Source organism: Haematobia irritans, chromosome 1, assembly GCF_050003625.1.
Source record: "Haematobia irritans isolate KBUSLIRL chromosome 1, ASM5000362v1, whole genome shotgun sequence".
Taxonomy (NCBI): domain Eukaryota; kingdom Metazoa; phylum Arthropoda; class Insecta; order Diptera; family Muscidae; genus Haematobia; species Haematobia irritans.
Genome location: NC_134397.1, coordinates 87,725,310 through 87,738,185, shown reverse-complemented (window position 1 = coordinate 87,738,185; position 12,876 = coordinate 87,725,310). Strand labels below are relative to the sequence as shown.

General features: G+C 34.9%; 1 protein-coding gene across 1 annotated transcript; it reads right to left on the bottom strand.

The window, feature by feature from the left end:
- Positions 1-983: 983 nt before the first annotated feature.
- Positions 984-9,801, bottom strand: LOC142239915 (glutamate-gated chloride channel-like). Its single transcript, XM_075311657.1, has 2 exons — positions 9,695-9,801; positions 984-1,199 (listed from the first exon to the last, which is right to left on the bottom strand). Exons 1-2 carry the CDS (start codon positions 9,797-9,799, stop codon positions 1,071-1,073), a joined length of 234 nt encoding a protein of 77 aa, XP_075167772.1. The 5' UTR covers positions 9,800-9,801; the 3' UTR covers positions 984-1,070.
- Between the last annotated feature and the right edge of the window lie 3,075 nt (positions 9,802-12,876).

Sequence of the window (12,876 nt, the reverse complement as noted above, 5' to 3'; positions counted from 1 at the left end):
AAAATAAAGAACATCGTTGGGAGTGCATCTTCTGTAAGTGCTTTTAAAGTTGTGCCTTTGGAAGAACATCCAATTTTTTTTGCTTTTAATCAAGTATTTTTCGATGCCAATTAAAACTGTAATTGATACTATCATTTTCATAATGGAAGACATTTCAATTGGATCAATTAAGTTAATACCAACACTTTGATTAAAAAATAAGACAAACTCGGGGAATCTCAATTTCTAACATTATTAACAAGTCTACTAAAAGTGATGAAAGATGAAAATTGATCCTGGCATATGCAAAAATCTCATTAAATCCAAGGTAAATTTTTATGAATTAAGTGAGTTAATTTTTTTGCTTTTAAATAAATAAATAAAATCACTGAAACCCTTTTTAATTGGATAAAACAATTAACCTCAATAAAATATGAATGATTGTCCGAGCAACTTTTAAATATGAACAATGAATTCGTTGATATAAAATTTTTAATAGGTAGGATTTAACAAATATTACAGGTAATACTATTAAATATTAAACTTATCAATAAAACAAACAAATTATGGGCTTATCATAATTTAGTAATACAAAGAACATTTTTCCAACATCTACGTTTAATGAACAATTAACAATTTTATTATATTATTCAAAAACTTAATCTTAATTGAATAACAACAAAGCATTTTATTTAATAATAGATTATAGCAAATTAAACATACATAAAAAGTTAGAGCAAAAATATTTATAAATGTAAACAAATAGATATTTCCAAAGATATCATTGAGCAATGAACAAGAATCATACAAATCTGATAGATCACAGAATCATTGAGAAGCAAAAACATATACTCAATCGTTAGAAAATTAATTTTAGATTAAAATGTTATTAGGTTTTAGTTTTTGTTTTTTTTTTTTGTTTTAAATTTTTGTTAGAATGCAAAACAAATCACAACATCAAAAAGAAAATCTAAAATTCAAAAATTAAAGTCAAAGCGAAACCAAACAAAATTCATTGGCATTCACATTCAACAACGTAACGAATTTTCTAAGTTTCAGAAGTGTCTCAAGTCAAGTCGACACTCTCTGGCTTACCTTGTGGGGAACTTCGAGAGCCAAGTCTTGCAGCAGTTGGGACGTTTAGGCGCCTGCATATGCACTTCACATTGTCGCAACTTTTCCAATGCCAATGGATCACCCGGATGACGTACCAAAGGTTTCTAAGTTGATTGTGAGAGTTTTATGTGTGATTTTCCATGAATGTTATGTCATTAGACCAATTAGTTCAATTTAAAAATTAGCAGATGATTTTTAATTTTTTTTTATTCGATCGATTATTTTTTTTTTCCAGAATATGTTGATTTTGTATTGTACATAATTTTATTTTTTTTCGATAATGTTTAAATATATTGTTTTGTAGCATTAGCGATGATTGATGAATTGTGGCATGTATTATGAATGCATTTGGTATTCGAGCAAGGATAATGGATTGATTGATTGATTGATTGATTGATATACAGACCATGAAGATGTAGGCAGAAAACAAGTTGGTAAGAAGAGACATAAAAAGAGGTGATCATGTTTTAGTAAGAATTTCGTTATGCCAATATTAGAATGAAAACATTGAAAGAAATTATGAAGAGAAATATAAAATTGGTTGGCAGTAACTACGAGTAGCATAGTCTTGTTTAACATTTCATGGAGTATTTATTGATTTTTTATTCATATGTTTTGCGTAATTCAGTAAATTTTATGATTTCTAGTTTAGAAATAGTGGCAGCCCGCTATTTTTTAGGCCCAATTAGATTAGGTTGAGATCGGTATAGTGGCAGTCATAGACCTTATAATACATTGATGATTCACTATTTTCTTTAAAATAAATGTGTCAGTTCCAAAAAATAATTTTCTGACATTTCGTTTTGATTTTTTCGTAAAGAGTCAGTCCCAAACATTAATTTTCGCGCATTTGCTTTTGTGTTGTTCGTAAAGAGCAATGCTGCTCAAAATTAAATTTCGTATTTTCGCGGTTTTGGTCACAATTTTTTGTTCAAATATGAACTGTTAATATATTCATTTATTTATAAATCCTCTGTTGCATCATAAACGTTCTAATTTTGTGTAAAATTGGCAAACTACAAAAAGGAAAACGAAAGAGATTGTAAGGGTGCTCTTATTTTTCTCGCTTCTTCTTAATCTTCGGAAATGTCAAACATAGTTTGACACACATGGGTCATCTATGTATTAAAAGGTCTATGGTGGCAGTCTGCTATTTCAGGTGGTAAACTTTTTCACTTAGTGCCGGGAGCCACCGTGGTGCAATGGTTAGCATGCCCGCCTTGCATACACAAGGTCGTGGGTTCGATACCTGCTTCGACCGAACACCAAAAAGTTTTTCAGCGGTGGATTATCCCACCTCAGTAATGCTGGTGACATTTCTGAGTGTTTCAAAGCTTCTCTAAGTGGTTTCACTGCAATGTGGAACGCCGTTCGGACTCGGCTATAAAAAGGAGGTCCCTTGTCATTGAGCTTTACATGGAATCGGGCAGCACTCAGTGATAAGAGAGAAGTTCACCACTGTGGTATCACAATGCACTGAATAGTCTAAGTGAGCCTGATATATCGGGCTGCCACCTAACCTAACCTAACCTAGTGCTGCCCGATTCCATATTTAGCTCAAGGGATCTCTTTTTATATCCAAGTCTGAGTGACGGATAAAAGAAATCAGTCAGATAAGTTTTGAAAAAAATCAGAAATGTCACCAACATTACTGAGAGGAGATAATCCACCGCTGAAAAACTCTTTGGTGTTCGATTTCTGCCTTTGTATGTAAGGCGGAAATCCAAACTATTGCACCACAGTGCCTCTAAGGCTTTAGGTTGGGTTACATACCATCCTTTAATGCGTCCATTGATTGAAGAATTGAATTTTCTCTTTGAAAGCAACAGTTTTGTTAGGATGCTTCAAACTGAAAAATATCAACCCTTCCGTAAACGCACGGATTAACGCATGATATGTAACTCAACCTTTACTTTGACTACTCTGTCCAAATGTCCACACCATTATAATTTCATTAAAAGTCAGCCAACAAAAAATTTTCATTGATATAACGAAACATTTTCATTAATACAATGAAAATATTCGTTAATAGTACGAAACATTTCGTTGATTGACAGAAAATTCGTTATAATAACGAAAATTTTCGTTGTATTAACGAATTTGTTTCATTGGCTGACTTTTAACGACACATTTCGTTAATATAACGAAACTTTTTCTATTAGTCTAGACTCGAGGGTCCCATTGACTTTAACTGATGTCAAAAAACCTAAACGGAGAGTAATCCACTCTTGAGATTCTTACCGGAAAGGGAGTAGTGCTAGTACTGGAAGCCAATAACCGATCGACGCAAAGTGGAAAAGACAAACCAATTGACAAGGCAAAATGCTCCGAATGAGAACCTTTGAACACAATTCTTTAGGAAAAATGATCAGATATCCACAAGAGCAAAAGTTTGAAATTAGAAAGACCTACTACTATCCTCAAGAGTGATTCAAATAAGCAAAATCTCGTAGAGAGCGGCCCGATTACGAACAAAGTGGCACCAACGATCAAATTATCCACGTCGAAGGGAATGACAATTATGTCCTATTCATCTTTTGAAACGATGATGATTCTATGCCAAAGTAGCTAATGCGCCATCCAGACTATAAATTTATCCGGACGGAATGTCTGTGTTTGTAAAGAATCTTACAATATGGCCAATCGATACGAATTGTCGGCGATGACTATATAATCGATAAATGGGTTATCGATCACATTAATAAGCAGCGGTATCGATTATGCCGTCGGACTTAACTTTTAGTGTGGCCAATATCTGGAATATGTTCGACACGAGCACTGTCATCCGAATAAACTCATAGTCTGAACGGCGAATAAAGAACGCTAGCGGGATCAACTAAACTATCGCAAATGGCAAAGTACCTAAAGGTAATCTGGCGAAAATCGGAAAAAAATCAATATTAAAATTCTAAGTTATGGATGGATAGATAATAAGTACATAGCGAGTTAAATGGGACTTCCTCGTTTTGAGGTTCGCGATATAGACCTTTGTGAAACCGTACAGCAAATAAAGGTTGCAATCTCTAATAGAGAAATTACACTGAAACCACAAGTGACGAAGGCTACGGAGGATTTTGGCCGACCTAATCAATACTAATGACATGGTCATCTTCGTCACCAATATGGTTTGAAAAATGAATTCGAGAAATTGCAAAATATAATGGATGATGGTTGCCGTTTTGGATTCCGAGGAAGTGATTGCCACTTGTGAGGTAATGAAGGATCTGTACGACGATATTAGTGTAGAAATCCTTAAAACGATTAGAACCAGTCTCTACAGGAAATAGTGCTGATGTGGAATAGACAAGAGATCATGAAAGGAATGGCCAAGAGGGAAGCCATCATGAATAAAGAATGGCCAAGAGAGAAGCCACTGATGCAGAAAGCATGCTCCAATGGATTGAGCTCTGATATCGAACCTATTATTTGGTTCTATAGGAATAGTTCCAAAGAGTCACCATAGGAAGAACCTACACAAAGTGTATTTAATGATACTGTTGCCACACAAAAAGAAACGCCAGTGATGCGGGAATGAGTCTCCATTGGAATGAGCTCTGATATGAATCCCACTGTTTGGGTCTATCGGAATAGGTCTTAAAAAGGCACACGACGAGGAGCGTAGACATGAAGTTCATGGTACTGCTGCTACGCAAGCCGAAAGAGTAGCCGATGAAGAGTCTGCTCCAGCCGCAACTGAACAAAATGTGTAGGAACCACAAAAATGCGTCAAAGCAACTGAGATTCTAGAAGATTCTTTTAATATTTCTTTCTTATCTTTATAGGAAGAAAATTTTTCGTCTGAGAGTCAATATGACATGGAGACTCAAGAGGTGGAAAGATAAACTGCTGTTGCAGAAACAGCAACAGCTACACGACATGGGCTCAAGAAGGAGTGTCCAACAATATGGCGAGGAATTCTATAATCCACCACTTAAGTGACCAAACGAGGCGAAGAAGTTTTGTCGAATAGACCCAAGACACGAAGAGAATCATTTACCGCCGGAATGCTACGATGTACAGAGTTCGTTTTACACAACGCTGCAGTAACAAGGAGAAGGAAGGACATGCTGCATTGACCAAGAAATCCCCGAAAGAGCCAGATCGGTCACTTGGACATACGAAGATTTGCTGTGTTATGCGCTTTACAGACTATCTGTTATTCCGGACGACAATGCTCGTGTCGAACATATCCCATATATTGTGCACATGATAAGTTAAGTCCGAAGGCATAATCGATACTGCTGCATGTTTATGGGATCGATAACACATTTACCGATTATTTAGTCATCGCCGACAAGTCGTATCGATGCGACAGATTGTAAGATTCTTTACAAACACCGACATTCCGTCCGGAATAACTGATAGTCTGTAAAGCGCATTACGCTATAAGAATTTAACCTAGAATACAATTTGTTAAAAAAATATGTATTCTGCTTAGGATAAGAGACATAGTTTTGGTAGGTAATAATATTTGTTATAATTTCATGTGTATTTGGCAGACCGAAGAATGTTCAGCTTTCTATCTGCGATATGTGAATTTAGGATATATAAGATTTATGACAAGCGATTAAAACAAAAATGAAAACACATTACATGTGCAGCGGTCTCTGATAAAGCACCAATGTTCCGCATATGCGAGGCCATAAAATCTTATTAAGGAGTAACAAATACAATATATGTTCCTATTTTTCACACTTTTTAAGAATATTAAGATTGTAGCTAGTATAAGGTTTAGTATATAAGGTTGGCCATTGTTTAGAATCAATCAGTGTCTTAGGTTAGGTTTAGGGATTGCATACAGATTAGAGCTCGATCGAAGCATTCAGCTTCGGCATTTGGCCAAAAGTTTATAATCGGCCTTCGGCGTCAGAGGCCGATTAACCGAAGCCGTAGCTTTTTGAATAAGTTATTTCATATTGAATTGTCCAAGTGTTGAATTTGTCTCAGTCAAAACACCCAGCACAAATAAAACGTAAAAAATATGAAAAATCCTTTTTAGTCATTATAATATCAAACTTCTGAATTTTAAATAATATAAAGTCTGTTAGTTGTAAAAGAATATTATAATACGCCGTTCTCACCAAGCATGTTTTGGGGGTTGAAATGTTTTCCCTTTATAAGCATTTCAAAACGTTTTCCCCATACAAAAAATCAAGTTCAAAGACAAGTTTTCCTGCAAAACACGTAAGTTTTATAATGTAAACGCCCCTAATTTGGAATATCATCTGACTGAACATACTCTCATAGACCAAGGAAGGTATAGACATCTCAAGTGAATTCACAGCGCTGTAGTTTGTCTGCACACCGTAGATGGCTCTTTTTCGTCTGCAATTGAGTGATTTTTTAATTTGGCTTTAATTTGTTTTCTTTCCTTTGTTCTCTCGTTGAAACACCAAATATTGTGAAAGTTTATAAAATACTATTCATCCACACCTTTTTTGTAATGCAAATTGACTAATTAATACGGTTATTCTCGTTTTCCAAAAATAAATTGAGTCACTTGACTGCGCAATTGAGTGGAATGACTGCGCACTGCAAATAAACAAAACCATGGTGAATTATCAAGGTGTGTCTCTATATTTTCTTGGTCTATGATACTCTTTTAAAAATATATGTCGAATTATTAAAATAAATTTCATAGAAAAAACGAATAAAAAAAGGCTTTGAAGAACGTATGAATGTGACAACAACTTAAGAAATGTTTTCCCTTTGCGATCGCGATATTTATTTGAGCCAACGGTGTGTATATTTGAATTTAGAGCATATGGGAATTTCGAGTTTCCATGGCAGCCGTCAAATTAAAACATTTCAACTCGGTGCGAACGGTGATATGTTTTTGAAAAACGAATGAGGAACACGAGTCAGTGGGAACACAACAGGTTGGCTGATAAGTCCCCGGTCTGACACATAGATGGCGTCGCTAGTATTAAATGCATATTATTTTTATATAGTACCAACCTTCAAATGTACTTTCTATCCGATTTGCCTGAAATTGGAAATCTAACAGGTTGGCTAGTATTAAATGCATATTATTTTTATACAGTACCAACTTTCAAATGATTCGTGTCAAGATTTGACGTCTGTAAGTCCAAAAGTTTGTGGGATAGAGCGTCTTTTGTGAAGCAACTTTTGTTATTGTGAAAAAAGTGAAAACAAGGAATTTCGTGTTTTGATAAAATATTGTTTTCTGAAGGGAAAAAATACGGTGGAAGCAAAAACTTGGCTTGATAATGAGTTTCCGGACTCTGCCCCAGGGAAATCAACAATAATTGGTTGGTATCCAAATTCAAGCGTGCTGAAATGAGCACGGAGGACGGTGAACGCAGTGGACGCCCGAAAGAGGTGGTTACCGACGAAAACATCAAAAAAATCCACAAAATGATTTTGAATGACCGTAAAATGAAGTTGATCGAGATAGCAGAGGCCTTAAAGATATCAAAGGAATGTGTTGGTCATATCATTCATCAATATTTGGATATGCGGAAGCTCTATGCAAAATGGGTGCCGCGCGAGCTCACATTTGACCAAAAACAACAACGTGTTGATGATTCTGAGCGGTGTTTGCAGCTGTTAACTCGTAATACATCCGAGTTTTTCCGTCGATATGTGACAATGGATGAAACATGGTTCCATCACTACACTCTTGAGTCCAATCGACAGTCGGCTGAGTGGACACCGACCGGTGAACCGTCTCCGAAGCGTGGAAAGACTCAAAAGTCTGCTGGCAATGTAATGGCCTCTGTTTTTTTAGGATGCGCATGGAATAATTTTTATCGATTATCTTGAGAAGGGAAAAACCATCAACAGTGACTATTATATGGCGTTATGGAGCGTTTGAAGGTCGAAATCGCGGCAAAACGGCCCCATATGAAGAAGAAAAAAGTGTTGTTCCACCAAGACAACGCACCGTGCCACAAGTCATTGAGAACGATGGCAAAAATTAATGAATTGGGCTTCGAATTGCTTCCCCACCCACCGTATTCTCCAGATCTGGCCCCCAGCGACTTTTTCTTGTTCTCAGACCTTAAAAGGATGCTCGCAGGGAGAAAATTTGGCTGCAATGAAGAGGTGATCGCCGAAACTGAGGCCTATTTTGAGGCAAAACCGAAGGAGTACTACCAAATGGTATCAAAAACTTGGAAGGCCGTTATAATCGTTGTATCGAAGGGAACTATGTTGAATAATAAAAACGAATTTTGATAAAAAAAATGTGTTTTCTTTGTTAGACCGGGGACTTATCAGCCAACCTGTTAGCATAAGACATGGACTGAATTACCTTTTATTGTTTTATTTAGCCTTTGTTAAAAAAAATTGCTAATATTGAACTAAAACACACCACTTTTCTTTAACCCTTATCCTGCACTTAAAAAAACATGTATTAGTGAGTAAAATTTGCCTAATATAAATTTATTCATTTAATACACTTATAGAGAATAGGGAACTTTTTTATAGGGCTCAGCCAAACATAGCTTTAAACTCAACTAGTTCTTTAAGGCCGGTACTCTGTTCGGTTTTCGCGTTGAAACTCCATACAAAACCATAAAATGCGAAAAACTAGCGAAATTTTTTCCATTTGTGGTACTTTGTCTTTTTTTCGAGTTGAAAATCTGACGTTTATAGCATGGCGTCATTTGCAATGTGAATTAAGAAATAATTTATTTATTAAAACTATTTGTGTGGGTTTATAACGCAAACACGAATCATATTTTTGTTCCGAAAATATACAAAGGATCAAAGGAATAGCAGATCAGTTGCCCAAGGAAAAATAAAATGTTAATTTTGTAATAGCAAGCAGCAACCACCAACTTAATTCAAAATTGCTCCCTGTTAAATAGCGCTCCCTGTTACCTAAATAAACACATTCACAATGGACTGAATAGTCTAAGTGAGTCTGACACTTAATCGGGCTGTCACTTCAACCTAACATTTTTACTTAAATAAACGCCGCTTTCTATGTGCAAAATAATGGTTTCTATTAAATTTTTTTCGCAAGAATGAACATAGTACCGGCCTTTAGAATAAAATTCTTATAAAAACCATTCGTTTTGTTTTAACCATTCGTTTGTTTAAGCATTGTTGTTGTTTTTTTATTTCAGCTTAAAACATTAAAAACATTAAATGTTAAGAAGTTTTAAGTGGAAATAATACTCATATAAAATTGGTTTGGGCAATTTTGACCCACTAGTATAGGATAAGGATTAATTACAAATTGAGGAAAATTATTGGCTTCGGCCGATTACTGCTTTTTTGTCGAACATCGGCTTCGGCCCGAAAACCCCACTTCGGCCGAGCTCTAATACAGGTATTCCACAAATATTCATGGGAAAGGTGGGGGGAGGGTACTGACTGCTTCTATTTTAGTAGTTATATACGAACGTTAGTACAATTTAATACCAAAAGTTACACTTTTTAGTTCTCTTTTGTACAATTGTTTTCAATTCGATTTTTTTATTCCTAGAAACTCCATAAAATGTTAAACCTCTTAAATATGTACATTATAAAACCAAATAAAAAACAAAAAGCAACAATGACCAATGGGATTATCATTGTAAAGCACATGAAAATCAAAACTAGAAAAAACATTAAGATAAATATGTACCATTGCAAATGTTGCATTGCTATCTGTATCCAGCAGATCTGAAGCGGCATCTATACTCGCCTGCTCCAAATCACGGCGTTTCTTTTTCATGTTCTCCTTGTGCATGTCTGCGGCCCGACCCGTATATGTTGCATGGGATGGTAGAAAAATGTTTCACAAGAATTTATTTGTTCGGCAACAAATGGCGGCGAAGGGTGCGCACGCGCATTTTTTGTTTTGTTTTGTTTACGATTCCAGAGAGATGATTCAATTTGTAAGAGGAAATTTCCCAAATGTTTTCTCCATAAGGAGTTAGCATAAAGGGCCCAAAATTGAGTCATCTCTCCCAGCCAGATCTATACTAAAGGCTGTGGAAAGGTTTTTTCCTTTAGTTTCGAAGGCACTTTTTTCTGGGTGTAGAACGTAGAATCCATAATTTTAGTTTTCGGCAAAGAGATATGCATTTAGTGACTTTCTTAAAGTTTTATTTCACATTTTATTTTCACTTACCAATTATTATAAACTATTTAGAATAAATTCAGCTATTTGTCTAAAATTTTCCATTTTTTTATTTCTTCCAATTGACCACGAACTACGTTGCACAAAGAAGTATTGAAAACCACATGGTTTTGCATTTTAGGGTAGTGTTTTGCAAATCGGAAGTAATTCGCAAACAATTTGAATATGTATTGAAGATTAGCTGTTTTTGTAAAGTATTTTTCAATAAGAGGTGGTATTTTCGTATTCGAAGAAAAATGTAATGTTTTGAGGTAAATGTTCGGATGTTTATTTCATAATAAAGCGAAAAGTATGCGGTTAATAATGAAAAGCAATTTCAACCAAATATATTCATGTGAATTTTATCGTTGAGGCTGTGATTCGAAGCTGGGTTCATAGCATTTTTTCACATGGTCCGACAGGAAGGTTTTAAAGTCGCAAAATCTTGTGGTTTGTTATGATTGCCCCGCTTGGGGACGTTTCCTGCAAAAGAGCAACGGCCCAGCAAAAAAATTGGAAGTTGTTCCACAAACATTTCTTTTAAAGCGCGTCCTGGAATCCCCCATTTTACCACTTCCGATGCAGTCCTTTTGGACAAGTCCGCCAACATTTCTCTTAATTCGCATCCCGTGATCCCCTATCGAGTTTTTTTCACTTCTAATGCAATCCTTTTGGACAAGTCTTAGAAAGTACGGAATTAGGCTGTTTTAAGTGAAAATTTAAGTTTTGGAGAAATAAATTTGGCAAAAAAGAATAGAAAATCAATTAAAAAATAAAAAAATAAAATATAATAAAAAAATAAAAAAAATCATCGCTGCTGAGATTTGAACCTGTATCGTTTGACTTTTTCACTTCCATGGAAGTTCTTTTGAGAAGGTTTTGCAAATTGCGATAATTTTAATTTGCACTTTTACTCTCTTGCTAATTTTTACAGGATAGTTATTGCTAGAAAAGTTCGCGAACAGACCTATTGTTGGTGAAGTCGACACATCAGTTTTGAAAAATATCAACGTGTATATGTCAAACGCCATCGCCGTCAAAGCATCACTTTTAAACGAATTTAACACGAGACAAGCCGGGAAGTTGGTTGGTTGGTTGGTTGGAAAAGTTGGTTGAAATTGTGTATTTTGTGTTGTTTTGGAATATATTTTCCAAAGTTTCTTTTATTACGGAGATTATATTTACCAAGTATTGTATTTGTCATTTAAGAAATTTGTCATTCCTTTTATAGTCCTTTTGTTTTTAATAATTTGTTTTCATAATTTTTAGTTTTCAAAATTACTATTATCCACTCGTACACTGGTAGAAAAATGGCGGTACGTGGCCATTACCGTTTAGTATTGATAGATTGGTTCACGTTACCTATTAATTTTAATACCACTTTATATCAAATGATTTACATCCGGTATTATTATGGTATTAACCAGGGATCCGGAGCGGAGCGTGGAGCAGAGCGTGGAGCGGAGCGGAGCAAGCCCTTTTTTTGCCGGAGCGGGAGCGGAGCGGGAGCGGCATTTCTAAAGTCCGGAGCGGAGCGGTTTCCAAATGAAAAACCGCTCCGCTCCGAATAAAATATTACTTGAATAAAATGTGTAACTTTGAAATTACACTGTGTAGGTAATTTCAAATATAGCTAGTACTTAGCGTAGTGTGAGTAAACGTTTAAAATGTACGATATGTATTTTTGTACGTACGTACATTGGGGAAAACACAACGTGTTTTTTTAGTAATTGTTTTCATAAACGGCAAATGTCAAAATATATCTCTAGTATGTGTTGTAAAAGTAACAACAGTACTTTCGATCAATTTCATCCCGTATTACTACAAAGATGTTTGTAATGAACGTCAAATAAATGCAATTAAACGATCTTATTTATATTTAATTTTTTAGTTTTCTACACTGAAAAAAATATTGTCGTGAAGTCAAAGATTTCATGTCCTTAGAATAAGAATGCAAATTTTGCTTAACATGGAAGACGCATTTCTCTAAAATAATTTTTTTCCTTGTCCAAAAGTCAATAAACTTTTGAATGAAGTTATAATGTCCTTATAATTAAGTGATTTTACTTAAAATTTTGTATCATAACATGAATGATAAAATTTTTGAGGTAAGGTCAACGTGACTTTAATAATTAAGAAAAATTCTTTTTTTTTCAGTGTAAGGACTTTCATATTTGCTTTACTATTGTACTATATCCTAGCATTCTCTTATTTCTGATATTAGTTCTCGAAAATTTAATTAAAATTATGGATAGTTTCAATTTTGGTTGAATGTGCACATATACATTTATTTTAATTTTTTCTCACATTGAAAACTAATGACTTGATTTGTATTATTGCATGTTATCTACTTTTTTTGAGAACGAACATTTCTTAAAAACGCTGTTCGAAAATGTATTTTTACAATAAAGGGGAAAAAAGCGAAATTAGGTAACACTAGATCTGAGTAAGAATATTCGTAGGTATACCACGGACTGATTTCGATGGAGGTTGTTGCAAACATAAACATACACACACACACATTACAAATATAACAAAACCTCTTCTCTACGTCTGTTGCAAAACAAAAAAACTTTCGGAGAGTAGTTACTTCTACTCTGTGTACAGACTTTCAATTCCAATCAGCGTTGCCGTTTTGGTCCGTTCGGACCAAAATTGGCCCAAAAGATTTCTAATTTTTAAATTTGGTCCGATGGTCGGACCAA